The 27,621-nt window shown below is 52.3% G+C and overlaps 1 protein-coding gene across 1 annotated transcript in view; it reads left to right on the top strand.

Annotated features, from left to right (window-relative positions):
* The window catches only part of SMARCC1 (SWI/SNF related BAF chromatin remodeling complex subunit C1), a 64,467-nt gene that overhangs the window by 33,871 nt on the left and 2,975 nt on the right, over window positions 1-27,621 (top strand). Inside the window, exons 20-27 of the mRNA XM_077790035.1 lie at window positions 872-1,130; window positions 2,404-2,565; window positions 10,176-10,231; window positions 10,911-11,025; window positions 12,781-12,935; window positions 16,612-16,746; window positions 20,904-21,162; window positions 26,934-27,098. Of these exons, the coding sequence (XP_077646161.1) occupies window positions 872-1,130; window positions 2,404-2,565; window positions 10,176-10,231; window positions 10,911-11,025; window positions 12,781-12,935; window positions 16,612-16,746; window positions 20,904-21,162; window positions 26,934-27,098 (1,306 nt within the window). The remainder of the gene's footprint in view (window positions 1-871; window positions 1,131-2,403; window positions 2,566-10,175; window positions 10,232-10,910; window positions 11,026-12,780; window positions 12,936-16,611; window positions 16,747-20,903; window positions 21,163-26,933; window positions 27,099-27,621) is intronic.

Below are 27,621 nucleotides of genomic sequence, written 5' to 3' on the forward strand. Positions count from 1 at the left end.
ATTTATTTTATGCTGTCCAGATACTGCACTAAAACAATTTTCAGGGGAAAAAATGGCTTGTTAAGGAGTAATAATTTATTAGGCTGTGACTTGGAGGGTTTTACAGGATTAATGTGTTGGTTTTTCAGGAGCTAGTGCAGGGCCTTCAGTAGCTCCTTGCTGTTGAATTGTTTTAAGACATTTCTTGAGGAAGTTTAAAAATTAAATTCAGAATTAATGTCTTTGATATGATCTGCAAGTTCTTACTTTATCAGGTTTCTTATCTAGCCAGTAATGACTTGTTATCCTCAATGTTAATCAAAATTACACTGTGCACAGCTCCTGCAGAGCTGATCTCTCCTGGCTTCAGGATCTGGGATAGATTTCCCTTTTGCCCTGGTCTATTTGTTTGATGGTTTTCCACTTCCATAGCATCTGTTGGACCTAAAGACTGGATTTCACCATCACAGCCAGTCTGCATTTAGAAATAGAGAAATGGATCCTGTTCCTGCCCCAAAGAGCTCCTGTGTTCAGAGAGGGAACAGGACTCCTTGGGGGGCGAGTGCTGGGAATTAAGGATTGTGAGACTTGGTAGGAAAGGCAGATTTAGTTGTCTGTGCAAGCAGAATGGGGAAACACCTATTGTGCAAATATTAGTAAATGCCAAGTCTTCTGACAATTCATTCTGATCCCTGTGGCTTCAACCTCACTGACACCGCAGGGAAATCCTGACATTTCTTACGCAGATAATTTTGATAGCAGAAAAACCCCATTTTGAGTAGTTGCCCTCTCCCCATTCACTGCTCCATCTCGCAGTAACCAGTCTGGATGATCTCCCTGCCCACAGCAGCGCCGCTTGCCCCGAGTAGCCGCCGGTTTTGCCTTTTTGCAGGCGCTGGAGATGTACAAGGACGACTGGAACAAGGTGTCGGAGCACGTGGGCAGCCGCACGCAGGACGAGTGCATCCTGCACTTCCTGCGCCTGCCCATCGAGGATCCCTACCTGGAGAACTCGGACGCCTCGCTGGGGCCCCTGGCCTACCAGCCCGTGCCCTTCAGCCAGTCGGGCAACCCCGTCATGAGCACCGTGGCCTTCCTGGCCTCCGTGGTGGATCCGCGCGTGGCCTCGGCCGCCGCCAAGGCCGCCCTCGGTACGCCGGCCCCGTCCCTCACATCCCCTCCACCCCGCGTTCCCCACCCTGCGTGCGCTGCCCCTCCGGCCACGGGGCCCAGGCTCCTCCGTGGTCACGGAATTCGGGGGTGCAGCTCATGGAGGAAAAGCTCTTCCGCTCTCCTGAAATCCCCTTTGCAGCCGGGCTGTCCTTGTGGGGCACAGCTGGGGTGTCGTGTCCAGATCTGGGCTCCTCAGTCCAAGGAGCCACCTTGACAGCAGCACAGTGGTGTTGGATACTGGGGCATTGTCAGGTGTGACACCCAGAGCCACCTGCCTGAATTCCAGCTCGTTCCCTGGGTGGGCTTTTGTGGGCAGACTCTGCTGGAGAGGGTCCAGCAGAGCCCACCGAGCTGCTCAGGGCTCTGGAGCATCTCTGCTGAGCAGAGACTGCAGAGCTGGGCTGCTCAGGCTGCAGGAGGGAAGACTCCGAGGGGAGCCACACAAATCTCCCAAACTGTGCCAGGAGAAGGTGCCAGGCTCTGCCCAGTGACGGGACAAGGAGCAGTGGCCACAAAGCAAACCACAGCAGCTCCAGCTCAGCAGGAGGAAGAGCCTCTCTCCATGGAGGGACAGCTGCCCAGGGGGGCTGGAGACACCCCAAACCCACCTGGACACACCCCAGGGACCCTGCCCTGCCAGGGGCCTGGCCTGGGTGACATCCAGACCCTCCCAAGCCACACTCTGTGTGAAGTTGGAGTGGCTCCAGAAGGCCACTGAGTGCCCAAGAATGGCCGGTGTTGCCTTCTGCCCTCACTGCTCTGATGTGTTTGCACCTGGTGGTTGGTGTTCCTCTGACCACTGTCACCAGTGCAGCTCTGGGTAAATTCAGTGGGGATCTTAAAGTTTTCCTGTTTTACCTGTGTGAAATGATTTGCCAGAGATCCTAGAATTCCCAGACTGGACTGAGTTGGAAGGGGCCTTAAAGGAACCTCCTGCTTCACCCTCCTGCAACATCTTGCACTAGAATGTTCAAGTCTTGAGTGGGTATTGGATGTGTCCACTTGATAAAATAGTTCCTTTCAATTTTTTCATTGTTTTTCCACATAAAACACCATTTTATGTAATTGGGAAGAGGCTCTTTTCTATCACACATGAAAGACAGAATCAACCACCTTGTGTGACAGGAAGGAACTCGGATACTTGAGAATTCCCTTTGTCCCAGGGTTTACCTGCACACCAGTCAGAGAAAATGTGACTTGATTTGCTGCAAAAGCCCCAGAATGTCTCACTTTGTGTGTGGTGTCCCACAGAGGAGTTTTCCCGGGTCAGAGAGGAGGTGCCCCTGGAGCTGGTGGAAGCCCACGTGAAGAAGGTGCAGGAAGCTGCTCGAGCCTCTGGGAAGGTGGATCCCACCTACGGCCTGGAGAGCAGCTGCATCGCTGGCACGGGCCCCGAGGAGCCCGAGAAGATGGGTGAGTGCTGCCTCCCCCGAGTGCTGCAGCTGGGGCTGCCTGGGGCATTCTCCTCTGAGTCCTGAGAGAAACCCAGAATTCACCTCCAAATTCTCCTTCTCCAGCAGCAGATGGAAGTTGTGGGTAGGGAGGAGGGGATGGGTCATTCTGCTCACTGCAGGATTGACTCAGACACCGAACTGAGGAATTTAGGGCTACCTTGAGTTTTTGGAGTTTGTTCTCCTGCTCTCGCTGTGTGGAAATGCTGTTGCTTGGGATGCACAGAGTGGACTGACCAAAAATACCAGAGCAGGATATTCCATTGACTGGGCTGTTGGAGGATGCTGCCTTTGTGGTGTTAAAGCAGACTGAGGGTTTGGGCAGTGGGTTTTAGGGTGGAGCTGGTACTTTGAGTGTGTTGCTCCCTGTGGAGGCAGCAGCAGAGGAATTTCTGATCAAGTGCTGGACTGGCACATGATAGTCCAGTCTTGGCTCTGGTTGGGCTGGAATTCTGCTGGGCTTTACCTGTGTGTGTTAGCAAGCTCTGGTTTGACTCCTGTCGTGTTCAGCAATTATTCTGCTATTAAGTCTCTTCTCTGGAGCCCTGCCTGGTGCAAATTGGTTCCTCGTTGCTCTGGAGTGCCAAAGCAGCTCCCTGGGAAGTGAAGCCCTGCGTGCCCCTCTCTGTTGGCCCTGGTGGCTCTCCCCAGCAGGAGGAGCAGACACAGTTTACTCCATCCCCAGGGCTTGCTCAGGCTTTGCTCTCCTCATTTGGTTACAGATCCACAATCTTGTCACTGTTGCTTCCTCTCAGCCCTGTTGGCTCCTGCTTTGTTCAGCTCATCACAAGTGATTTCAGTGAGTTTAGTGACTGGACAGGAAAAGGCACGTCTGGCTGTGGGTACAGCTGAGCAGGACGTGAAGGAGCCTGATGGGAGGCTGGGTTTGGGATGTGCTCCTGCACTGCAGAGCTGACCTGCTGTCACCCTGTGCAGGGACACGAGCAAGGTGCCAGATTTTGGGATGGCATCACGAGGGGCTGTGCTCGGTGCTCTTCAGTTATCAACTGCTGCCCACAGAGGGCTGCTATTTATAGCACCCAATGTCCAGTGCAAAACTACCCAGTAAATTAGATTGCAAAATGCCATTTAAATCACCAATATAGTTTTTAATTAGAAAAGAAGCAAACAAACCGCTCAGCCCTTCTGTCACACATCTCAGTTCTGCACTCAGTGGGACAGACTTGCTGTGAGGCAGCTCGGTGCTTTGGGATGGTGGCATTGTGTGCTGGAAAGGGAAGAGAAACATCTGGAACATCTGCTGCTCCCTGTTCCTCTGAGCTGACAGCAGGCATTGAAGCTCTGCTGGAAGGACAAGCTTTGGGGTTTATTTACAAGTCAGCTATAAACCAAATCTCTGTGTTACTCCATCTGGGGCTGAGTTTAATTTCATAGTTGTTTTAAAATAAGGTCAGTTTGAGTTGAATTTTTCTTCCAGTCTTTGTTCCCCTTTCCCATATTCTCCCAGTACAGGTGCCACTGTGGGTTGGTAAGAACTTCACAGGATCATTCAGTTGGAAAAGCCCTCCAAGGTCACCGAGCCCAGGCTTTGCCTGATGCCCACGTTGTCCCCAGCACTGAGTGCCATCTCCAGCCCTTCCTGGGACACCTCCAGGGATTGGGACTCTAAACCTCCCTCCAAAATTTAACAACCCTTTCCACGAAGGAATTCCTGCTGATGTCCACCCTGAGGCTCCCCTGGCACGTCCTGAGGCCGTTCCCTCTTGTCCTGAGCATGTGCCCCTGGACCACATTTGCTGCTAGAGTTTTCCCCAGGGGTGTGGGGTGGTTCTTTCTGGCCTCTCCTCTGGGAGGGTCTGTGCCCAAGCTGGCAGCGGGGACTGTGAGGAGCCTGGCACTGGTGTCTGGGGGTCTCGGGCAGATGCCAGCCCGCAGTCAGTTGTGGCTGAGCAGTGTGGGGAGCTGGGCCAGCCCTGCCCCGGCGGCGTTAATGCGATTTGTGCTGGGCTGTGACTAATGGAATAAATTAGGGCAGGAGCAGATGGTTGTCCCTGGGGGAGCTGCTCAGCCCGAGTGAACTGGGTCACTCAGCAATCTGTGGTGCCTCCCACCCCCCAGAGCTGGGCACGGGGACCCCCAGTGTCCGTGGCAGAGGCTGTGCCATGGGCTGTGGCCGTGGCTGTGCTCGGACACCGGGGATTGTACCCCGGAGCTGTGCAGGGATGGAAACATCCCTGGGATGGAAGCACCTGCTGGGGCTGCCACATGGCAGTGGAAGTCCACTGGCTGTTATATTGGCAGAGAATCAAAGGATGCAGGGCTGGAAGGGACCTCAAGGATCATCCAGTGCCACCCCTGCCATGGCAGGGACACCTCCCAGTGTCCCAGGTGAGCCCCATCCAGCCGGGCCTTGAGCACTGCCAAGGATCCAGGGGCAGCCACAGCTGCTCTGGGAAATCCATTCCAGTCCCTCCCCACCCTCACAGAGAACAATTCCTTCTCAATATCCAGTCTAACCCTGCCCTTTTTCTCTTCAAAGCCATTCCCTGTGTCCTGTCCCTCCCTCCATGCTGAAATGGAATCACAGAATGCTGGTTTTATATTGAAATGCAACTATGGAGAAATAAAAGGATCTGCCTGAAGTTCCATACTAGAATTAAAGTTCATTAGTTGTTATATTTCAAGAATAAAATTATATCAGAGCTCCATAGTAATTTTAAAACTATTTAATATCAGTGAATTATAGTCAGTATGGAATGTGAAAAGGGAAAATGACTGGAACAGATTGGAGGAGCTTAAGTTAATACCCAAGAATCTCTTCTTCTAAGTCTTCATTGTTAGCTTTTGTAAGAGCTGGTGATAATTCCTTTTAAGTTGATAAAGTGAAGGCTGCAGTGAAGTTATGAGGAGACTGGAGTGATTCAGATGCAGTGGTGAGAGTGGTGGACTCTGTCTCCTGCTGTCATAGTCCCAGAAAGGTTTGGGTTGGAGGGACCCTAAAGTCCACCCAGTGCCACCCCTGCCATGGCAGGGACACCTCCCACTGTGCCAGGCTGCTCCAAGCCCCATCCAGCCTGGCCTTGGGCACTGCCAGGGATCCAGGGACAGCCCCATTTCTCTGGACAATCTGCTCTAAGGCTCTAAAACAGTTCCCCACAATAAATGCCAGGACCTTTCTGAGTCCTGCCCCAGGGCAGGCTGTGGAGAAGTGACAGGAGCTGCTCTGCAGCTGTGGCAGTGACAGTGGCCCGAGGGGAGCAAAGGGGATCCAGCTCTTCAGGTTTGATTCAGCTCCAGAGAAGGGCAATATCAGCACACCTTTTATCATTTTATCATTCCTAGGAAGCCTTTTCATGTCTTTCCAAGGTGCTAATGACACTGATTTCTCTGAAGGGCTCTGTTGGAGGAACCTGAGCATTTCAGGTCTTACTCCAACAGGTATTTCCACTGACACCAGTCCTGAGGGCCTGAGGCTGGAGCTGCTCTGTGCCAGTGAGCGAGGGACTGTGGTTTCATTTCCTGCATCCATCACCTGCAAACAGTGCCAGGGGAGGGTTAAATTCACCATTTGGGGCATGGATTTGATTCATTCCTACACACACAAGGAGAGCACATAGACACAGTTGTTTTAGTCATGTTTGGCAGGGAGATTTCTCTGCTGCTCTCCAGGGTGAGAACTCTGAGGTGATGGAAGCATTCCTAAAGCAGTGGATTCCACAGTGCCTGGAATATAACAATAATACAATAATAATAATGCAGCTTTGGGTGTGCCCTGGTGCCTGAGACTGCACCAGCAGGGGATTGAGCCCATCACTCCTCTCCTGGTGAGTTCTGTGGCTCACACAGAAGCTGCTGTGGCTTTTCCTGCTCCCCCAGCAGCATTCCCAGGCTTCCCCATGGAGCCCCCCTGTTGCTGAGCCCCCAGGCTGTGTGAGGCAGGAGCAGAGGCAGCTCTGGTGGCTGTGCAGCCCTGATTTATTGTGGGAAATGTAAATGATGGTTTAGATAACAGCATCATTGTCATACCCAGGGCTGGGATATTTAACAGCTATCGTGTATTTCCTCTCAATTAAATATTAATGTCCCAGCCTGGCTGTGACAGGTTGTGTGTTGCCTCAGTGAGAAGAGAGGAGTCTGGAGTGTCTGGAGGGCATCTTAAACTGTTTGCTGAGCTGAAGCTCAGGCAGGTGACTCCACTTGTGTTTGCAGAGCTTTGTTTGTTCCTCTCACGACAGCAGAGGTTCTGGATCTGCTGCTTCTGCATCTCTTTGGTAACGCAGGGAGTTCTTGGCAGGGAGATGTTTCACGGGTTTCCTTGTTGACCTGAAGTCCATTTAAGTTCTCTGTGAAGTCACTGGCTTGGGCAGAGCTCAGCTCCGAGTTCTTCACATGTTAGAAAAAAAGTTTCTGTGTTCTTGGAGAAAATGTGCAAAACAGAGCAAATTTCCACAGAAATGGAGTACCTGCTGACTCAGGTGGAAAGAGGGGCTTGGAGAGGTGATGATTCCTCATCTCCCAGTGGATTTTCTTTTTTGAGAGGTGTCCTGGGGTGGCTCACAACCATCTGCCTCTTGCTGACCTAAGAAATGTCCTTTCATTGAGGGAACAGGGACAGGAGGAGAGGGAACAGCCTTAGAATGTGCCAGGGGAGGCTCAGGGTGGACATCAGCAGGAATTTCTCCATGGAAAAGTTGTTAAATATTGGCAGGGGCTGTCCAGGGAGGGTTGGAGTGCCCATCCCTGGAGGAGTCCCAGGAATTCCTGGCTGTGGCACTCAGAGCTCTGGGCTGGGGACAAGGTGGGCACTGGCCCAGGGTGGACTCCATGGGCTGGGAGGTGTGTTCAGCTTTAATGATTCTGGGATTCTTTGATCCTGGATTCCCACATCCTGCAAGGTGCAATATCAAACTTGCTGAAGAGAGTTCAAGAGCTTCTTTGGCGCAGAGGAAAGGGATTTTAGGAGCTCTCTCCTTAAAATCAAGCCTTCTTTCTTTGTCCCAGGGACAGGGATCTCCAGCTGATCAATTCCTCTGGGATGTATTTTCATTAAGCTCATTAGATCACACAGGAAAATCAGTACAGTTGTGTTTGTGTCTGTGCCAGGGGCCAGAGGCAGTTCTGTCATGGCTGTGCAGAAGCTCAGGCGTGTTTGGGGCTTTGTGTCATCCTTTCATTTTGCAATTACAGAGTAAGTTTTACCAGACTCTACTATTTTGAGGAATTCTTCATGGAAAAGGTGTTAAATATTAGAAGGGGCTGCCCAGGGAGGTGGTGGAGTCCAGAGGTGTCCCAGGATGTGGCACTCAGTGCTCTGAGCTGGGGACAAGGTGGGGATCAGGCACAGCTTGGACTTGATGTCCTGAAGGTCTTTTCCAGCCTTAATGGCTCTGGGATCCTTTGAGCAGCCTGTGATTTAGACCCAAAAACCTGCTTCCACCCAGGCAAACTCATTTCCCCCCCAACCTAACAATGGAGAATTGAATCTGATGTCCCCTTGTCCTGTGGTGGCCCTGGGAGCTGCAGCCACCGTGCTGTCGCTGCGTGTCAGGGCTCTGCAGCTGATGCAGGAAAACACTTTTCAAAACCCATTGACTACAACCTGTCTGGAGCTGTCAGCCTGGTTTTAACCTCACACGTGCTGCTGCAGAGCCAGAGGAGCGAGGTTAAATCAGGATGTTGGCAATAATCTCAGTGTCACACGTCCCTTCCTTCCCAGGCTGTCCCTGGGAACAGGGAAGGAGCGCTGGGGTTTGGGTGGTGTCCATCAACGTGTCCTGACACACAAGAGGGTCTGGGAGCACTTGGAGATGCTCTGTGTGCTTTTCCTTGAGAAAATCCTCTCTGAAGAGTGGATGGGAAGCAGTTTGTCTTTCTGGGATGTCCTGTTTGTTTGAAATCCTACCTGACAGGAGGGGACAGCTGGGGGGGTCAGGCTCTGCTCCCAGGGAACAGGGACAGGAGGAAATGGCCTCGGGCTGGGCCAGGGGAGGCACAGCAGGAGGAATTTCCCCATGGAAAGGGAGCTCAGGCCTTGGCAGGGGCTGCTCAGGGAGGTTTGGAGTGCCCATCCCTGGAGGTGTGCCCTGGAGGTGGCACTCAGAGCTCTGGGCTGGGGACAAGGTGGGGACCAAGCACAGGGTGCACCTGATGGGCTGGGAGGGTTTTTCCAGCCCCAGTAATACTGGGATCCTGTGAATTTCTCCCCAGCAGCAGCATCAGTCCCTCAACACCTCCCATGATCCATGGAGTGGTCTCCTGGCCAGAGCAGCTGGGGCTGCCCCTGGATTATCCCTGGCAGTGCCCAAGGCCAGGCTGGGCAGGGCTTGGAGCAGCCTGGCACAGTGGGAGGTGTCCCTGCCATGGCAGAGTGGGGATGGGATGATCTCAATGATCCCCCCCACCCTAGAATGTAAAATTAGATATTTCTATGCAGTATTTTTTTTGTTTGTTTGTTTGAGTTCCACCAACCTGGGCACACTCGGAGTGTTCTGCGCTTTGTCTCCCTTTTTTGTCTTAAAGGATTGAATCCAGCTTTCTTTGTAAATCCTTCCCTTTCCTAGGAGGAATGACACTTTCCAGCCCAGTTTGAAACTCTGCTTCTAGGCTTGAAAGAGCTGTCTGACAAAATCGAATCGAGATTTTCCCTGTGACATTATTGGGTCACTAAATCCTAACTCTGAGATAAAACCTGTGAGGGAGAATGTCCCCAGTCTCCCTAAATTGAATTATGGTGGCAGATAGTTCAGATAAGTGGGTTTATCATCTTAAAATAGGCCAAAAGGAAAACTATTACCCTTCAGTCAGATGTTTTAGTTGGTTTTTCTTACATATGGAAGGGACTCGTGTAAAAATCTCTCTACAGGAGTGTTGCTGTTCAAGAACACTTCGTACCTTGTTTTTCCTCAGTGTAGCACACAGGAATTAGCAGGAAAATGAGGATTACTGAAAATGAACCCCCAGCAGCAGCTGATGTCTTCAGAAGCTTAGAGATGGATCAGGGCTTGTCAGCAGCAGTTCTGCATCACCCCAGTCCAGGATCTAAATAAGCTCCTGTAATGCCTCTCTATAAATTGTGAAATCCTTGGCCAGGACCACGAGGTTGTGCTTCCTCCTGTCCCTCCTTGCAGAGCTGTGGATAAATTGGGATTTCTTCAACTTCTAAGCAATCCCACCAAATATCAAGGATTCTAGAACATGATCCAGGCACCTCCATGGTGTTTCCATGGCTGGTTGTTATCCCCTGATCTCCAGCACCTGCTGGCATTACAGGAACATTTTAAATCAGTGTTTTGTAAAGCAATAAATGAATTGCCTAACAGGGCACGGGGGATGCAATCCCAGCTCTTCCAGCACTCCTGCTCTGAGGTGCACCCATCCAGCCCCTGGAACAGTGACTTCTTCATCATCATCTTTATTATTCCTCTTCTGCCCTCATGTTGGTGTCACCTGAGCAGCAGCTGGGCCCTGTCTGGTCTGGTTTGGGGCTGGAGCAGCTGCTCCTTTTCCTGATGCCACGGGTGGAGAGCAGCAGCTTTTGGTTAGCCCAGAATAGAGTGAGTGTGGGGAGTGCCTGTGGGGGCAATTCTAAAGCCCTCCCTCTTTGTTTCTCAGATGGAGCTGAGGAAGAGAAGATGGAAACAGAGGCAGAGGGGCAGCCAGCAGAGAAGGTGAGTTTGGGTCTGCTGGCAGGAGGCTCCTGGCACTTAAATCCTGAATTCACCTGCTAAATTATTCTCACAATTAAATTATTATTATTTTGTTTATGTATTAATATAATGATGTTTAATATGTATTAAAATAAATTAATATTTTGATTGTATATGTAAATTTAATTTTTAAATTATTATTCCTGCTACATTTCTGACAAATAAATGGAGATGGTTTTTTTTCTGGAGTCTGCAGCAACAGGAGATATTTCTTGTTGTCTCCTTCACCAGGTGAGGAGTCCAGACTAGCCTGGGGCTGATCAGTGCAGCTTTGGGGTTATTTCCCACTCTGTTTTCAGGTAGTTCTGCCTCCCTGATAAACAGGAAGAGATAAGTGGGGAAGACTCACTCAGGGCTTGGAAATCTGCATGCTCCCACACATCCCATGATTCTGTGATCTTAGTTCAGGAGGTTTTGTGCCCACAGAATGACCCAGCTTGGCCTGGGTCACTGGACTTGGTTCAGTTTAGCACTTTTATTCACATTTTGGGTTTGTTTGTCAATTCTGGCTCCAGCAGCAGCTGCCCTTTAAAGTGTGATCTCTTCCACTGTGGTAATGAATTCCTTGGAAGGCCATGAACAAAGCTGACAGTAAATATCTTCTCTCCCTGCCATTGTCCCACCAATCCCATCCTTTCAGGTGGAGAGCAAAGCTGAGAGTGAGCCCGAGGAGGGGGAGAAGGTCCTGGAAGGGGAGAGCGAGCGGAACGCAGAGAAGGAGCCCGAGGGCGAAGGGGCTGCGGAGCCCAAGACAGGTGAGAGCTGCCCCTGCCCCAGCTCCTGCCCCTGCCCCTGCCCCAGCTCCTGCCCCAGCTCCTGCCCCAGCTCCTGCCCCAGCTCCTGCCCCAGCTCCTGCCCCTGCCCCAGCTCCTGCCCCAGCTCCTGCCCCAGCTCCTGCCCCAGCCCCTGCCCCTGGCCCTGCCCCTGCTCCTGCTCCTGCTCCAGCTCCTGCCCCTGCCCCAGCTCCTGCCCCAGCCCCTGCCCCTGCCCCAGCTTCTGCTCCTGCCCCTGCCCCAGCTCCTGCCCCAGCTCCTGCCCCTGCCCCTGCCCCAGCTCCTGCTCCTGCCCCTGCCCCTGCCCCTGCCCCAGCTCCTGCCCCAGCTCCTGCCCCTGCCCCTGCCCCTGCCCCAGCTCCTGCTCCAGCTCCTGCCCCAGCTCCTGCTCCTGCCCCTGCCCCAGCTCCTGCCCCAGCTCCTGCCCCTGCCCCAGCTCCTGCCCCTCCTCCTGCCCCTGCCCCTCCTCCTGCCCCAGCCCCTGCCCCTGCTCCAGCCCCAGCTCCTGCCCCTGTCCCTCCTCCTGCCCCAGCTCCTGCCCCAGCCCCTGCCCCTGCCCCAGCTCCTGCCCCAGCCCCAGCTCCTGCCCCTGTCCCTCCTCCTGCCCCAGCTCTTGCCCCTGCCCCTGCCCAGAGTGCCTGGCACAGGCCTCAGCCCAGCTGTGACCTTGCCCTGGCACCTCGGGCTGCAGCAGGTCCCACCTGAACCTCCCTGCAGAGCTCAGGCATCAGATCATCTAATCAATTTATCATCTTAAATTTCAAGTCTTTCTTTTATATAAAAATGTTATAATAAGTGATTGTGTTTTAAATATCATATATATATTATTAATGCAAACTTTATTTTGAATAATACGTTAAAAAACGTCACTCCAGTTTAAAATTTAAGTCCTAGCCAATCCCTCCCTGAGCTTCCCAGCCCTGGGCATGGGGAGGAGCTGCGGCCCCAGAGTGCCTGTGGGTCATAGAAATGGGGGGGTTGCCCAAATTCCACAACATTTGGTCACTTTGGATGCAAGGAAGTGGAACTGCTGGAGGTGTTTAAGGTTGGACAGGGCTGGGAGCAGCCTGGGACAGTGGGAGGTGTCCCTGCCATGGCAGGGGTGGCACTGGATGGGCTTTAAGGCCCCTTCCAACCCAGACCATTCTGGGATTCTCTGCTCACTTCTCCCCTTGCAAGTTAATATTTCAGCTCAGTTTCCCTGGGAAGTGATGCAGAGCCTGGATTTTGACAGGCTGAGGAGTAGCAACATCTACATAAAATAAAACCTTTTTCTTTTTGTCATCTCCCCCGTGCCTCATAAAATCATGGAAGGGTTTGGGTTGGAAGGGACTGTAAGGATCATCCAGTGCCGTGGCAGGGACACCTGCCACCATCCCAGGCTGCTCCAAGCCCTGTCCAGCCTGGCCTTGGACACTGCCAGGTGTGGGAATGGATATATTGTTTTTTTCCTTCAACTCACATTCAGAATGTTATCCCTGTGTAGAATAAGGAGTATTTGGATTTGATGGAGTTGATTGGTAAATGATGAGGGGAAGCTGATGGCAGGTGCTGAATGAAAAGCATTTAAAGTTGCCCCATTTGTTGGATCAGATCCTCTCAAACTGGAGTTCCAGTCAGCATTTGGATGGGGAGCAGTGCTGGACCTGGGGATGAGTTAATTAGTGCCTGAGTAATTAGTGGGGTGCCCTCCCATCCCAGAACACGTGTAACAGACTGGGCTGGGATGTCTTGCAGAGGAGAAGGAGGCAGAGGAGAACAAGGAGAACGTTGACGGCAGCAAGGACAAGGAGGCCGAGGCTGGGAAGAAGAAAGTGGAGCACGAGATCTCGGAGGGGAACGTGGCCACAGCTGCAGCTGCTGCCCTGGCCTCTGCTGCCACCAAAGCCAAGGTTGGTGCTGTGCCACAGCCTGGCCTGGCTCCCCGGGACAGCAGGGCTGTGCCTGGAGTGCTCGAGGGCTGCCTTCCCTTCTCCTGCCTGAGCCCCCGGGGGGATCATGGACAGCTGTAATTAAGCAGATCCTCGGGTGATTCTGGACTGGATGAGCATCCCTAAGGAATAGCCCCGAAGTGTGTGTGATTTCTTGGCAGGGCTTTTGGCTGCTGGGAGGTCTGGCTGTGGTGCTGAGGGGCACAAACCCTCTGATGTCCTCCCCTGCTGCCCCGGGGCTCCACAAAAATCCCTGGGCTCTGGGTGGGGCAGACACGAGGGATGTTCAGTCCTGGCTCTGCAGCTTTCACAGACATCTTAATGATCTTGTGTTTTGTTAAGGGTTCTGTTAAAAGCACGTTGGTGTGTCCCCTTAAACTCCTGTTTGTGTGTGGTCTCTAATGAGCTGTGTTGAATCAGCTTTTCTTTACCCTGTAATTACTAATTGCACGTTGTCTTGCCTTTCCTTCTGCAGGAACCACACTGCTTTCGTTGCTTTTAGAGTATCTTTTTCCAATCTGTTTTGTCTTTACAAATTTGTCTGGATCCAAGTTTTAATTTGGGTTTTTTAATAGCTCTTGGATTCAGTACCACATTCCACATCCACCTGCTCTACAGAAACCAAGAGCAAGGCTTGGGTGTTTATTCCTGATGGATTTCCATGGCTAGAAGGAGGTGGTGTGTGTTCTGTTCACTTTTCCACTCTGTTCTTTGACTCTTTAACTTTAGACTTTTTCCCCAGCTGCATCCCCCAGAGTGAGGATGGTGGGTCCTGTGCAGTCCCTCATTTTGAACCCAGGAGATGGAGGATGTTTCAGTTCTTACCTTTCAAACCAGGCTGTAAAATCCCACATGGCAGACAGCTCCCTGTCCATTAAAATCCCAAATTGCTGGCAAAACTGAGGTTCAGTATTTTGGTGAAGTGCAGAGTCCATAGTGGCTCTCAGTTCATCAAACTCACAGATATCTTCAGCCAAGCTGGAAAAACCTCTGTATGAGGAGACATGAGCTTTAATCTGTGTTTTATGGAGGGCCACTTGCTCCAAGTGAAGATGATCTGCTGCTCCCCTTCCTCTGGAGATAAGGAGTTGGAGGGGGCAGGGACCTGGCTGATGGCACTTTTCATTATGGCAATAATAATGTTCTGGAAGAGCCTCAGCTTTCCATTACAGGGAATAATAATGCATTGTAATTAGGAGGTTGACACTTCAGAGTAGAATTCAGGTTCAGCAGGGATTTCTCTTCCCACTCCCTTAAAAAGCCAGACATTGTTAGAGCTTTGGGTGGTCTGTGTCTTGTCTGAGGGAGTAATTAAATTCTTCATCATAAACTCTAGGCCTGCTCATGTGAAAAGCTGTTTTCCTTAGGATTTTATATCAGAGCAATATTGCAGTTGGATTCTGAGTGAAGATGGGGTTAAAGACAAGGGATTGAGTGGGGGTTTTGTTTGGAGTTTTTTGGGTTTTTTTCTTTTGGATCAGTGGCTTTTAAAAGTTGAGTTGTGCTGTTTGAGAAGTGGTGAACATGAATGCTCGGGGTGAGATTCTGCATTTCATACGGACCAACAATTGAAATGTGTTTTCACAGGTTCTGGTTTCTGAACAAACACCATTAGAATTTAAGTACCTTCTGCTCATTTTCCTCTCAATGGACACCCAAAGTGAGCTGTTTTTTCCTGTCTGTGCCACAGCATCCCTGATGGCTCCTGCTCTGCTCCAGCTGGAGCTGCAGAACTGCTGCTCTCGATCCATCACTGCCCCTTCCCAGAACTGTTCTGCTCCCAGTTTGACATCCTGCCCAGGAACTGATCTCATGACCTCCCCAAATTCCTGGCTGAGGTGGCTGGGACTGAAGAGATCATTCCTAGAAGCTGCTGATCCCAGTGGTGCTACAGGGCTCCAGGAGAGCTGGACTGGACAGGACCCAGGGAATGGCTCCCACTGCCAGAGGCAGGGATGGATGGGAGATTGGGAATTGGGAATTCCTGGCTATGAGCATGGTCAGACCCTGGCACAGCTGCCCAGAGCAGCTGTGGCTGCCCCTGGGTCCCTGGCAGTGCCCAAGGCCAGGCTGGACACTTGGAGCAGCCTGGGACAGGGGAAGGTGTCCCTGCCATGGCAGGGGTGGCACTGGATGGATTATAAGGTCCCTTCCCACCCAAACCATTTATGCATTCCATGATTCTTTTTTTTATAGAATCATTTAGTTTGGAAAAGCCCTTCAGGATCACTTGTTCACTTATGACTCGAGGCTGGTGCAGTGATGGGTTTATCAAGCATTTAAAATTACCTCTGAATTTGTGTTCCTGATTTTCCTCAGCTGCAGGGATTTGTCCTTTGCCCATGGAAAGCCCTGGGTAATGCCAGGCTGAGTCTCTTTGAGTCTCTCTAGGAAAAACTTCAGGGATAATTTCCTTTCCAAGGTGTATTTTGAGACCTGTCCTTTACCTAAGCACATGCTTTGATCAGATATTCATCCCATTTCATTAAAATTGCACATGTGAAACAGAGTGAAATGTTTGGTAGAAGACTCTGAAGCACCAGGTGATTCCTTCACCCTGAATTTTCATACAAACAAGTTTATTATACTAAACAGTGTTATTTGACATGAAATTTCCTGTTCTGTCAGCTTTGTTTCATTATTTTGTGTGCAGCACTTTGGTCAGTTTTGGATCAGCTGCTGCAATTTCTCAGGGATGTGGTGTTGGATGAGCTTGGGGTCACTCTGGTTCTCTCAGACCTGATTTGAAATTCACTTTAGAGAGTCAGGAGTGCATTTACCCACGTTTACTGGGTCAGGGAGGTGAACGTTGTCAAATGGCACGGTGTCACATGGGTTTTGAGAAATTCAGATTCTGCTGAGGGTTCCAGGGAGGTTTTTACTGCTGTTCCCTCCAGCTCTGAGGCAGTTTGGGTAGGGGTCTGTTTGCAGCTGCAGCTGGATGAGCTCCAGCTTTTCCCTGTGTCCTCCTGCCCTTGGGTGTGTCCTGGGCCACATCTGTGAGCACAGAGCCCCGGGCAGGGTGCAGCTCAGGCTGCTCTCATGCTGAGCAGCAGGTTTTTTACAGCAACAGGGAAAGGCATCATGACCACAGTCACACTCTGAGGGTGTGAAACACTCGCATGGCTGCCTCATGTATCAAATATATATACACAGATCTCTGGTGTTATTTATGTGTGGCTATAAATGGCATGAAGTTAATCCTTGTAAAAATCAATTTGCCTTCTCCTTGAGAAAAATCTGTTTTAATGGCAAAGACGTGGCAGTGCCATGTCCCTGGTTTGGGGTCACTCCGGGTCACAGCCTCCTGTGTGTGTCCTGCTGGCAGCTTTTTGGGTGCCCCTCAGCTGACTCCACTGATCAGACCCTTCCTTCTCCCTCATCTGCATTCCCCTGTGCCCAGTGCTGGGTTGCTCTGAGCGCCCTCCACACCCCTTGTATGAAACCTTCACACCTATTTATTTGATCAAAACCTTAATAATCTTCCAAGGGCCTCTGGTTCCCAGCATAAATTCATGATCTAATTCCCTGTTTCCTGCCATAAGTGGAACAGGATGGCTGAAGCTGGAGGATTCCCTCCCTCCAAGCCCCTTCCTGTGCCCAGTGTCACAGAACAACCTCTGTGTTTCATCCCCAGCACTTGGCAGCTGTGGAGGAGAGGAAGATCAAGTCCCTGGTGGCCCTTCTGGTGGAGACTCAGATGAAGAAGCTGGAGATAAAACTTCGCCACTTTGAGGAGCTGGAAACCATCATGGACCGGGAGAAAGAGGCAGTAAGTGGAATTTGGGATTAAATCTCTCGCTGCCAAGGTCTGTGGGCCAACATCTGGAAAACCAGCAGCTCCTCTGCTCTCCTTTGTGTCCTTCTCCTTCAGCTGCAATCCATAATTCCCTCCCAGAGAGGCATCTGAGCCCTGTCCTCCTCCATCCAGTGTTTTCTCTATTCCATCAGCAGCACACTGGGGTATCCTGGATTTGCTTCCTCATCCTTACTCCGAGCAGGAACATGGAGTTGAGCCTTGTGTGGCCTTTCCACATGGATTGTGTCTGAGCTAAGAACAGCTTTTCCCTGGCAAGAGTGAAAGGGGTGGAGCCCTCCCTTCCCTGTGTGCCTTTCCCCCTGAGCCCAGTGAAGAGGGGCTTCCAAGGAGACAGTTCAGGTTTTTGGGGGCAGCTCCTGGGAAAGCCCTGGAAGTGGGATGTGGAGGTGCAAGGGGAATGCAGGAGTGACAGCCTCACTTTGTGGTGATGATGGTGGGTTTGCCTGAGCTGGGAAGGCAGCAGCAGCTTCAGGAGAGGGGAAGGGAGTGGGCTCAGGACATGGAGAGGAGCTGTCTGGGCCTGGATTACTCAGGAATTACGAGCAGTTGTGTCATGTGTAGTGCCAGAGGCTTTGGAGAAGTGTTTCCTCTCTGGCTGCTTGAAAGATGACTCAAAATCTCATTTCTGTCAGAATGGCCAGTTTTTAATTTCTTCTATTGTGCAGCTGCCTCCCTGTTGTGAGTAGACAGTTACTACAGGTGTGTTGAAGATTCAGCCTGGATTGTGTCGATTCATAATTGCAGGGATTTCTGCATTTGCCATTATGTGTGAATTGAATGGAATTTTGTCATTCATGGAACCCTGTCTCGGGCTGGAAGGGGCACCAGGCCCAGCTCCTGCTCCTCACAGCACCCAAAACTGAGCCTTGTGACCAAGGGCATCATGCAGGCATTCCCTGAGCCCTGCCCAGCCTGGGAGCCTGGCCACCCTCCCCATGGAGAACCTTTTCCAATGCAGAGTTCCCCTAACCACACTGATGGAGTTTGACAAGATGTGGACGTCTCTTGGAGCAGGATGTCAGCAGGAATTTCTGGATTGCTCCACATCCTCTGCTCTTTCAGTCTGTGTGTGATTGGCAGCTCAGGAAATGGACCCAACTCTTTTGGAAAGGTTCCCTGCAGATTCTTTCTTTGGGGGATATATTCCATTAGTGACAGGGAGGTTTTTTTTCCCTCCTTTTGAGGCATATGACATTTCCCTTTTTAAAAATGTGCATACAGATTTTCCCTCTTGGCTTCCTGGTGGTTAAATTCGCTCTTTTCACCTGTCATTGTGGATATTTAGTGGAATAATTAAAGCAGCAAAAGCTCCTTGCTGCCACTGCACACTGTGCCTGTCGTTCCTGCTGCCCTGGCTTCTCCTTGCAGGGAAGGAGCAGGGGTTGTGAGTGTTGACAGGAATCAGTGCTGCAGACTGCAGGCTGTTACATTTCAGGCAAAACACGTTTATTTGTGTTTGAGCTGAGCAGTGTCAGCAATGCCAGTGCTCAGTGTGGGGAACCAGGAGCTGCTGGTGGAGCTTGGCCAACTCAGAATTTCTAATGGCACCTGAAGCTTTGCTGGTTCTGTTCAGGGAGGAATTCCTGAATCCCTGAGGTTGGAAAAGCCCTCCCAGACCATGGAGTCCCAGCTGTGCCCAATCCCCAGCCCAGAGCTCTGAGTGCTACCTCCAGGTGTTCCTTGGACACCTCCAGGGATGGGCACTCCAAAGCTCCTCGGGCAGCCCCTGCCAAGGCCTGAGCACCCTTTCCATGGGGAAATTCCCCTGAAAGGAAGTTCTGTGCTGGAGATGAAGCTGTAGCACACTGATTTGTTGTAGGAGTGGGCATTAAGTGCTTGTAGTTGCCCCTCCTGGTGCAGCACTTTGACAGCAGCACAGTTGTGTTGGATATTGGGGCATTGTCAGGTGTGGCACCCAGAGCCACCTGCCTGAATTCCAGCTCGTTCCCTGGGTGGGCTTTTGTGGGCAGACTCTGCTGGAGAGGGTCCAGCAGAGCCCACCGAGCTGCTCAGGGCTCTGGAGCATCTCTGCTGAGCAGAGACTGCAGAGCTGGGCTGCTCAGGCTGCAGGAGGGAAGGCTCAGAGGGGAGCCACACAAATCTCCCAAACTGTGCCAGGAGAAGGTGCCAGGCTCTGCCCAGTGACAGGACAAGGAGCAGTGGCCACAAAGCAAACCACAGCAGCTCCAGCTCAGCAGGAGGAAGAGCCTCTCTCCATGGAGGGACAGCTGCCCAGGGGGGCTGGAGACACCCCAAACCCACCTGGACACACCCCAGGGACCCTGCCCTGGCCTGGGTGACATCCAGACCCTCCCAGCCCAGGAGCTCTGGGGTGGTTTGGTGGCAGGAGCTGACCTTGCTGGAGGTTCTCAGCCTCACTCCTGCCTCGTTCCAGCTGCAGGAAGGACTGAGACGGGAGAGCAGCTGCAAGTCACTGACGGAGTTTCCATTGGAAATGTGCTCCTGGAAAAAGCTGTTTAAATGCCAGTCTGGGGGAACAGCTGAGGTTGTGTCTGAGGTGGTGACAGCCTGCTGCAGAACCAGGGCTTTGGGTCTGCACTAGAGCCCAAGCTTAAGCTTGGCTCAGCTTTAGCACCAGCTTGTGAGTGCCTCACCAGCTCATAACTTGCCTTTCTGTCTTTTTTTTCCTCTGTCCAACAGTCTTTCCTCATTCCCGGCACAGGGATTGTGTAGAAGGGAAGTTTTCCCTGGTTTTTGTTCTCCAATGTGAATTTTCAGGCACTGGCTGCTGTTTGGGCATCCTTGCAAAGACTCTTTTAAACTGTAACAGGATGGGGTGCCCTGAAGAGAGCAAAGCAAGGCCACAAAAGGGTCTCAAAGGAACAAAAAAGTGTTGCCTGAGCCTTTGTTTGGGGTCATTTGCAGGAATTCCTCTCCCAGCTGTCTGCCACCTCGGGAATGTTTCCCCACACACCCCATTTCCCCGGTGGGGTAGATTTATCTGGTGCTTCCCTCAGCATATCAGAGCAGAAAAGAGCCAGGGCAGCGTGAATGATGCCATTGTGGGCCCGCAGCAGCCTCCACCCGGCCAGGATCATGTTTAATTCATGAGCTCGGCCCATCTGGGCTGCTCAATGCCGGCTCTGTGGAGCTGCCTTCCCCTCCCCATCCCTGCCTTGTCAGCAGCCAGCCTGCCAGCGCCGGCTACTGAGGGAGCTTTGGGATTTTTGGAGAACTCCTGCTAGGTGAAAGTCTCCTTGGCAACCTGCTTTTCAGCTGAATTGTGGAGTCTACCTTAAAACACTGCTGAAATATTTGTAAACCGGTCACGCAGCCCCCGGTCCGGTGATAATGTGGGAATGGTCGATATTCCTGGAATAAGTCAAATATCACTTCCTTCACTGGCACCTGATCCATCATACAAATGCCCAGTGGCAGGAGGTGCTTTCTGCAGCTTTTTTTGCCTTTTCATGGAATCTCAGACTGGTTTGGGTTGGAAGGATCTTCTGGATCATCCCGGGGCAGGGGCACCTTCCCTAGGCCAGATTGCTCAGGTTTCACTCCCTACATGACTTCATAATTAATCAAAGTAGCCTATTTGGTGTTAATTGGCCCAAATGACATGAGGTTTTTTACGTAAAGCTCTTAATAGTGCAAATCTGTGTCTGGCTGCTGTGACTTCCAATTCCTGCACTCAAAGGATGGAGAAGGGTCCTGCCTCTGATCCCTGACCTCCTGCAGCTGCACACACGTTCTGCTTCAGGCTTACCTAGAAAATCCCCTGAGATTCCTGTTCTGCCTCGATCCAGCAAGCAGAAGGTGGAGAGAAAAAACCCCCAGTTTCTTCCAGAGCTGTGCTAGGGCTGAGTCCTCAGTGCAGAGCTCAGTGAGTAACGAGCTGTGCTGCTGAGGGGTTTTAGGACAGAACGAGGTGAGTTCATCCAGAGCCTTTCCCAGAACCTGCTGCAAACATCCACAGGACAGCAGTTCCTTTTGGGTTGGGGTTGGGATGGGAGGCTTCTTCCAAGCCAGCCCACTGAGTGGCAGGAGCGTGTTTGAAATGCAGCATTGCTGACCCACCTGTGCCATTGCTAACCCACCTGTGCCATTGCTAACCCACCTGTGCCCTCTGTCCCCTCCTGGCACAGCTGGAGCAGCAGAGGCAGCAGCTGCTGACGGAGAGGCAGAACTTCCACATGGAGCAGCTGAAGTACGCCGAGTTAAGGGCTCGCCAGCAAATGGAGCAGCAGCACAGCCAGAACCCCCAGCAGCCCCACCAGCACCCCAGCGGGCCTGGCATCAACCCTCTGGGGGCACCAGCACACCCAGGGCTGCTGCCCCACCAGCAGCCCCCGCCCTACCCCATGATGCACCACCAGATGCCACCTCCTCACCCACCTCAGCCAGGTAAGAGAAGAGCTGGGAGCTCCTGCCCTGAGCCCCGAGGGGGAGGAGCTGCCAGGGGAGGCTGCCCAAGGGGCCCTGGGTGGTTACTGGTTTACTGGTTACTGGTTTATAGTGGTGCCACTGGCAGGGTTTGCTGGAAAGATGAGCTTTGCACCTTCTGCAGCTTCACTGTGGAGCTTCCACCCCCGTTCCAGATGTGTGCAGGAGGGTGAGAACCCCAAAAGTCAGGAGTGGGGGAGTGCCAGGGTGGCAGGCCGTGGGCACCAGCAGGAGAAAATCCTTCCAGCCACAGGAAAACACTTTTTTCCCTGGGAGGCTCATCAGCCCCAGAGCAGATTGTCCAGCAGGGCTGGGAGTCCCCTGCCTGGGATACTCAAGCTCTAAAGTGAAATATGAAGCTGCCCCAAGCACTGCCAGATGTTTTAGGTTATTTGTATTTCCTTAGAGTTGTTTTATACTGGATGATCTGAGTGGATGCTCCTTCAAAAACAATCACTCCTCAAATTCTCCAGTTCATGGCACACCAAATGTACAGAAATTAAGGGAAAGGACTGGGATGAGCAGCAGAGGCAGGAAGCTCCTTAGGGACCTTCTCTGGCAGGAGACCTGACTGTGAGAGGTTCCTGTGGCCTGCCTGGGTGTGTGTGGTGCCAGGGGAGGGTCACAGGACCGTGTTGGTCAGAGGGGACACCTGGAAGTCTCCAGTCCTGCTGAGAGCTGCCTGTCTCCAAGGGTGGGTACCCCTGATTCCAGAGGGTGGGGTGATCAGCTGATGATGTGAATTGGCAGCTTTTACTTGCTAAAGCTTGTTGAAATGGTAATTTAAAATCAAATAATAGAGCCTGGATGTGAGAACCTGGTTGTGGGACTGGATACAGCCAAGGAGGAGCTTGACCTTGAAGAAAACCTGATCAATTATTAGCCAAAAATATTTGGGAAGATTTCTCATAGGCAGCTGCTGAAGAAGCTGGAATTGTTTGGGTGTCATAATCCACGTAGAACATGGCAACAAGAAGCTGCAGGAACTTGAGTTTTCCTCATGAGACAAAAAGTGTTTGGTTTGGGAAGGAGCAGAAGGATTTGCAGGTGACCAGGAAAATGGGAAGTATCTAATCCAAGTGGATCTGCAGAATAATCAAAGTGGGTTCCCTCAGCAGGTGCAGAGTTCTGGTGGCTGGGCAGGAAGATTCGTCTGGTGAGGCTCAGGCTCCCTCTGTTTTTGAGACTCAGGGAGTTCCTGGGTTCACTGTGGACAAAAATCCCTGGGATTGGGAGCTGGTTTGGATTTTGCTGGAATTCGATTGGGAGTGTGGTAAAAAAGCTCTTTGGCTGCACAGTAGAGTTACTTTGGCTTGAGAGCATGGAGAGGAAATGACAGCCTGACCCCACACCTGTGAGTTCCCTCAGTGGATCTGCCCCCAGGTCTCCTGCAGCCTTTGTGGAGATCCCAAAATTTGGTGAGTGTGAGGAGATCGTGGAGTCCTGGAATGGTTTGGGTTGCACCCAAATCACCCAGTGCAACCCCTTGCCGTGGGCAGGGACACCTTCACTGTCCCAGTCTGCTCCAAGCCCCTGTGCCCAGCCTGGCCCTGGGCAGTGCCAGGGATGGGGAGAAGAAACCCCCAAACCCCTGAGAGTGATCCAGGAGCACCATGGAGCAGCTGGGATGGACAGGTTTCACTGCACACCTTGGGGCTCACTGGTGGTCCCAGACAGGTTCTGGTGGTCCCAGACAGGTTCTGGTGGTTCCAGACAGGTTCTGGTGGTTCCTGACAGGTTCTGACCTCAGCAGCAGCTGAAGGTGCCCCCCTGGGCTCAGCAGACCGTGAGCAGAACGCGGCGTCGCCGTCCTCGAGTGATGGATGAGAGCTGAAGGGATGGTGGGAAGCAAAGGGAGGAGAGGATTTAGATGGCATTGGAGAGGGAAGAGAGGAGGGAAAATCCCTGCTCAGGGGCAGAAGCAGTAAAGTCAAGCTCTCACCTAAAAGTTAAAAGTGAGGCTTTTCCCAGAAGTGTGGTTTTTAGCTCAGCTGTCAGTCTGGACACGATGGTGGAGAACATCTCCAGTGCAGGGTTGTGCTGGACCCATCAGGAGATCATCTCCAGCCAAGGGTCACCCAGTTCTCCTTGGCATGGCCGTGTCTGGCTCTGCTGGACCATAGAATTCATTTTCACTGAGCTTATTTTGTTCTCCTCTTTGCCCTGGAATAAAAACTTTTAGAATAGGAAAACAAAGATGGATTCCAATTTCATTGTGAAAAGCTGCACCTTGTCATTGTGATAGGAAATCAAATTCCCAGTTTCTTCCCATGGTACCACTTTTGGCACGTCACTGATTTCTCTTCAAGCTCTGGGCTGGTGATCAGAACTCCTGGTTCTGGTGATACCCGTGGTGTGGAATAGGAGAAACTTCTGGAAATCCTTGGAGAAAGGGAGATATCTGGGAATTAGTAGCTATCATTATTAACTCTTCCTTCAGGTGGCATTTCACCTGGTAAATAACTTCTGACCTAAGGCAAAAATGGAATGAGGAGGGCAGGATGCACTTCCCACCACAACTGGATGAGCAACTTTAATAACCTTTTCCCTGATAGATTTTACCTCATTTTTTGTCAATGGTCGAAATACTCAAAAAAAAGACTTTGTCAGGAATTTTGGGCTTTGGGGTTTTCCAGGTGCTGAGCATTTAATTATTTGTGGGTTTAAATTAAGTTGCTGGATGCTTTTTGCTTCCTTATTGGAGTGATGATGATTCCAGGGGGCTTTTTGGGTACAGAAAAGGATTTTGAGCTCCCTTCCTTTAGGTAAATACTCCCTAACAGCTGTCAGTGCTTCCTGTTTTCCATCAGATGTGCAGAGCTTGCTGGGGAGGTGCAGGGAGCAGTGGGATGGAAGGAAACCCAAGCCAGGGGGTGGTGAAGGGGTCGGAGCTGGCCCATGGCTTTGTAACCAGGGTGGAATTTGGGATTGGAGCCGTGAGGGTGGCTGGTGACACAGGAGCACTGACACCACACTGGGCTCTCTCTGGTGCACTCTGGCTGTTGGAAACCTGCCCCGGGCAAGAAGTGTTTGGGGCTGGAGCAGTGATGGGAGTAAATATCTGCTGTATTTCAGAATTGCTGGACTCGGAGTCAATCAGAGCGACCGCAGGCCGTGCTGCCCTGCCCTCCCCTGCCAGGGCTGAGCTCTCCCTGCACGTTTGCTGGAGGATGCTTTGCTCTGGGAGGGGAGCAGAGCTTCCCAGGACACTCCAGGGTATCCCACGTGCTGCCCCAGGGGCTGGGAATGGTGACCTGGAGCTTCTGCCTCTGGTGCCCGGCCCCACGCTCGAGGCAGGGGCAGAACAGAAATGCTGGATGCCAGTGAAGTGGAAATTCTGCCTCTCCTTCCCCCAGACACGAGACACGAGGCTAAATGAGTTGTTGTGGTTAATTATTCACCCTGCTTGGCTGTGGGGAGGGAGGAAGGAAAGGTGGAACGTCCCTGGGATGAGATGAGCTTTAGGGTCCCTTCCAACCCAAACCACTGCAGGATGCCCAGAGCCCGTGAAGCCCATTCCCAGTGGGAAGGAGCACACCTCGGGATGCCAGCAGGGATTCCCTGAGCTGGGAAACAGCTCCTCCAGCAGCAGAGCAGGCTGGCAGCTGGGCTCAGCCCCAGAGCTGCTCCCTGCCCACCACGGCCACTCCAGCACGGAGCGCTGGCTGTGCCCACAGGTTTTCCCTGGGCAGGCAGGATTTGGATCAGCTCCAAGCCTCATGCATCAAAACAAAACCCCTCTGGCTGCTTATCAGCCCAGTGCTCCTCAAGTGCTGATTTAATAGAGGGAGAGGCATTTAATGGAGATAAATACCTTGGAGAGCCTCTGAAGGCAGTTCCTCCCCGTTTCCCTGGGATGTGGAGCTGCACTGGCAGCAGGGGAAGGTGAACCTGCCCAGCCCCTCCGTGTGAGGGGTTTGCAGTCACTTAAATCTCATTGTGTTCAACCTCTGGGCTGGATCTCCTGCTGCAGCTGCTGTTCCTAAGCTCTCCCCCCTATGTAGGTCACACTTCCACATTTTCTGCTTGAGCCGCTGTCTTGGAGCGCTTTCTCTTGGAAAAAAAAAAAAGAAAACCATCTCTGTAGAAGCAGGGCTCTGGTTCTGCTGTGGTGGCAGCAGTGATTTCCCCTTGGTTAATCCCACTCAGGATGGGGTCAGTGCTTGGGTACTCTCAGCTCGGGTGTTTTGCAGCTGGGATGGGATGGCCTTGTTCCTCTGCCAGCTCCCTAGGCTAATTTTGAGATAAAAATGTTGCAGCCCATGTCAGGAAGGGAAAAATGTAAACCTCCTAGGTTTAACAGGGAAAAAAGCTGGGGACACTCCACAGCCCAGGGAGGAGGGAGCTTCCCAGTGAACATTGCTGGGAGATTTGGAGTTGATTTGGGTTGGAAGAGACCTTAAGGATCATCCAGTGCCATCCTTGCCACGGCAAGGACATTTCCCATGTCCCAGGCTGCTCCAAGCCCTGTCCAGCCTGGCCTTGGGCACTGCCAGGGATGGGGCACACTTTGCATTTATGAAGAAAAGACATTTTATAAAGTAGATGTAGTTTCTGTTCAGTGGTGGGTTTAGCTCAACTGGGGTTGATTTGCATATAAAACATCCTTGAATCTTCACATCCCTGTGGGTTTGGCAGCCTTTCCCTGAAGGAATCCTTGCCCAGTGCTGGAATTTCACGTGAAGCCACTCAGGGTGTAGTAAAGTCTGATTCAGCTGCAGGTGTTTCAGAGGAGGGATTTTAATATTAATCACTTTGTTAGTGAGAGAGAATCTCGTAGGCCCTTGGTGTTCAGGGATGAATGGGAATTTCTCAGTTCCCACCTTTCCTGGGCCTCTCAAACACAGCTGTATTGTTCCAGTTGTTATATTTTTATTCCCTGATCAACCTTAATTTTGGCAGCGAATGACGTGCCTTGTAGCTGTGAACATCTTCTCCTTCTGCTACAAAGCCTCTGAGTCTTTGGGAAGTTGGAACTGGATGATTTTCCTAATATCCCATTCCTCTGGCAGTGGGAAGCCATTCCCTGGGTCCTGTCCCAAGTCCTTCTCCAGCTCTTCTGGAGCCCCTTTGGCCCTTAGGTCCTTCCCCCTTGCCTGGGGTTTGGGAAAGGAGCCACTTCCATCCCTGTCTCATTAAAATTCTGTCCCTCCATGGAAGTGTGTTGAAGGAAATGGAATTGGATTGTGCCAAAGCATCCCTGAGATGAGGTCTGAAAGCATCGACCCCTCGCTGGAGGTGCCCAAGGCCGGGTGTTGTAGCTGGAACAGGGAGGTTTCCCACAGAGCTGCTTTGTGAGGAAGAGCCTTGGAATCCTCCCTCACAGCAAGAAATCACAGTAGGAATCCCTGTGCAGCCCAGTTTTAACTGTACAATCTCAGTTCTCCCACTGAATTTATCCATGAGGCTTCATGGCAGCTCTTCCTCTGATCCTCGTTGCTCCATTTGCTTCCCAGCACTTGGATTCCGTGGATGCCCTTTCTGCTGGCAGTGCCAGCGCTGGCTTTGGCTGTGCTTTCTCCCTCGTGAAGGGCTTCCAGGTGCCCCCTGGCCCTTGCTGGAGCTGTGCTGGGGGGTGGGAAGGGGCACGCCTGGCACCACCTCTGCCAGGGGGCTGCGGCAGGGCCGGGAGCCCAGCCCCACTGCCTGTGCCTCCTGGCAGTGCCAGGGCTCACGGCCGTGTCTCTTCCTGGCAGTGCCAGGGCTCACGGCCGTGTCTCTCCCCTCTGCAGGTCAGCTGCCAGGGCCTGGCTCCATGCTGCCAGGCCAGCCCATGCCAGGCCGGATGATGTCTGCCAGCATCCACGGCGGAGGTGGCGCCGCCCCGGCCGGGCTGGCACCCATGGCCGGGAGCCTGCTGGGGCCACGCGTGCCACTGGCGGCTCCCAACGGGATGTGTAAGTGCCCCCAGCCCTGCCCTGCCCATCCCTGCCCTGCCCATCCCTGCCCTGCCCTGCCCAGCCCAGCCCTGCCCTGCCCATCCCTGCTCTGCCCATCCCAGCCCTGCCCATCCCTGCCCTTCCCTGCCCTGCCCATCCCTGCCCTGCCCTTCCCTGCCCTGCCCATCCCAGCCCTTCCCTGCCCTGCCCTGCCCTGCCCAGCCCTGCCCTGCCCAGCCCCTCCCAGCCCTGCTTCCCAGGCCAACAGCAGCATCCCTGCACGCTGCCAGCCCCAGGGCAGTGCCAGGGATGTGCTGCAACCTGTAAGTGCTCCTCAGCCCTCGGGGTATCCCTGCACATTCCATCGTCCTTTATTTTATTTATAGCATCCCTTCTTTTATTTATAGCGATGCACAGGCTTGGTGGTGAGGATCAAAAGCTTCTGACTTTAGTGGAGGGTCAGGAATTAACTATAATTTCTAAATAGTGGAGGTCAGAGCAGGATCCATTCCATAATTCCATACTGAAAACTTGGCACCCT

The sequence above is a fragment of the Lonchura striata genome, chromosome 1 (assembly GCF_046129695.1).
Source record: "Lonchura striata isolate bLonStr1 chromosome 1, bLonStr1.mat, whole genome shotgun sequence".
NCBI classification, from domain to species: Eukaryota; Metazoa; Chordata; class Aves; order Passeriformes; family Estrildidae; genus Lonchura; species Lonchura striata.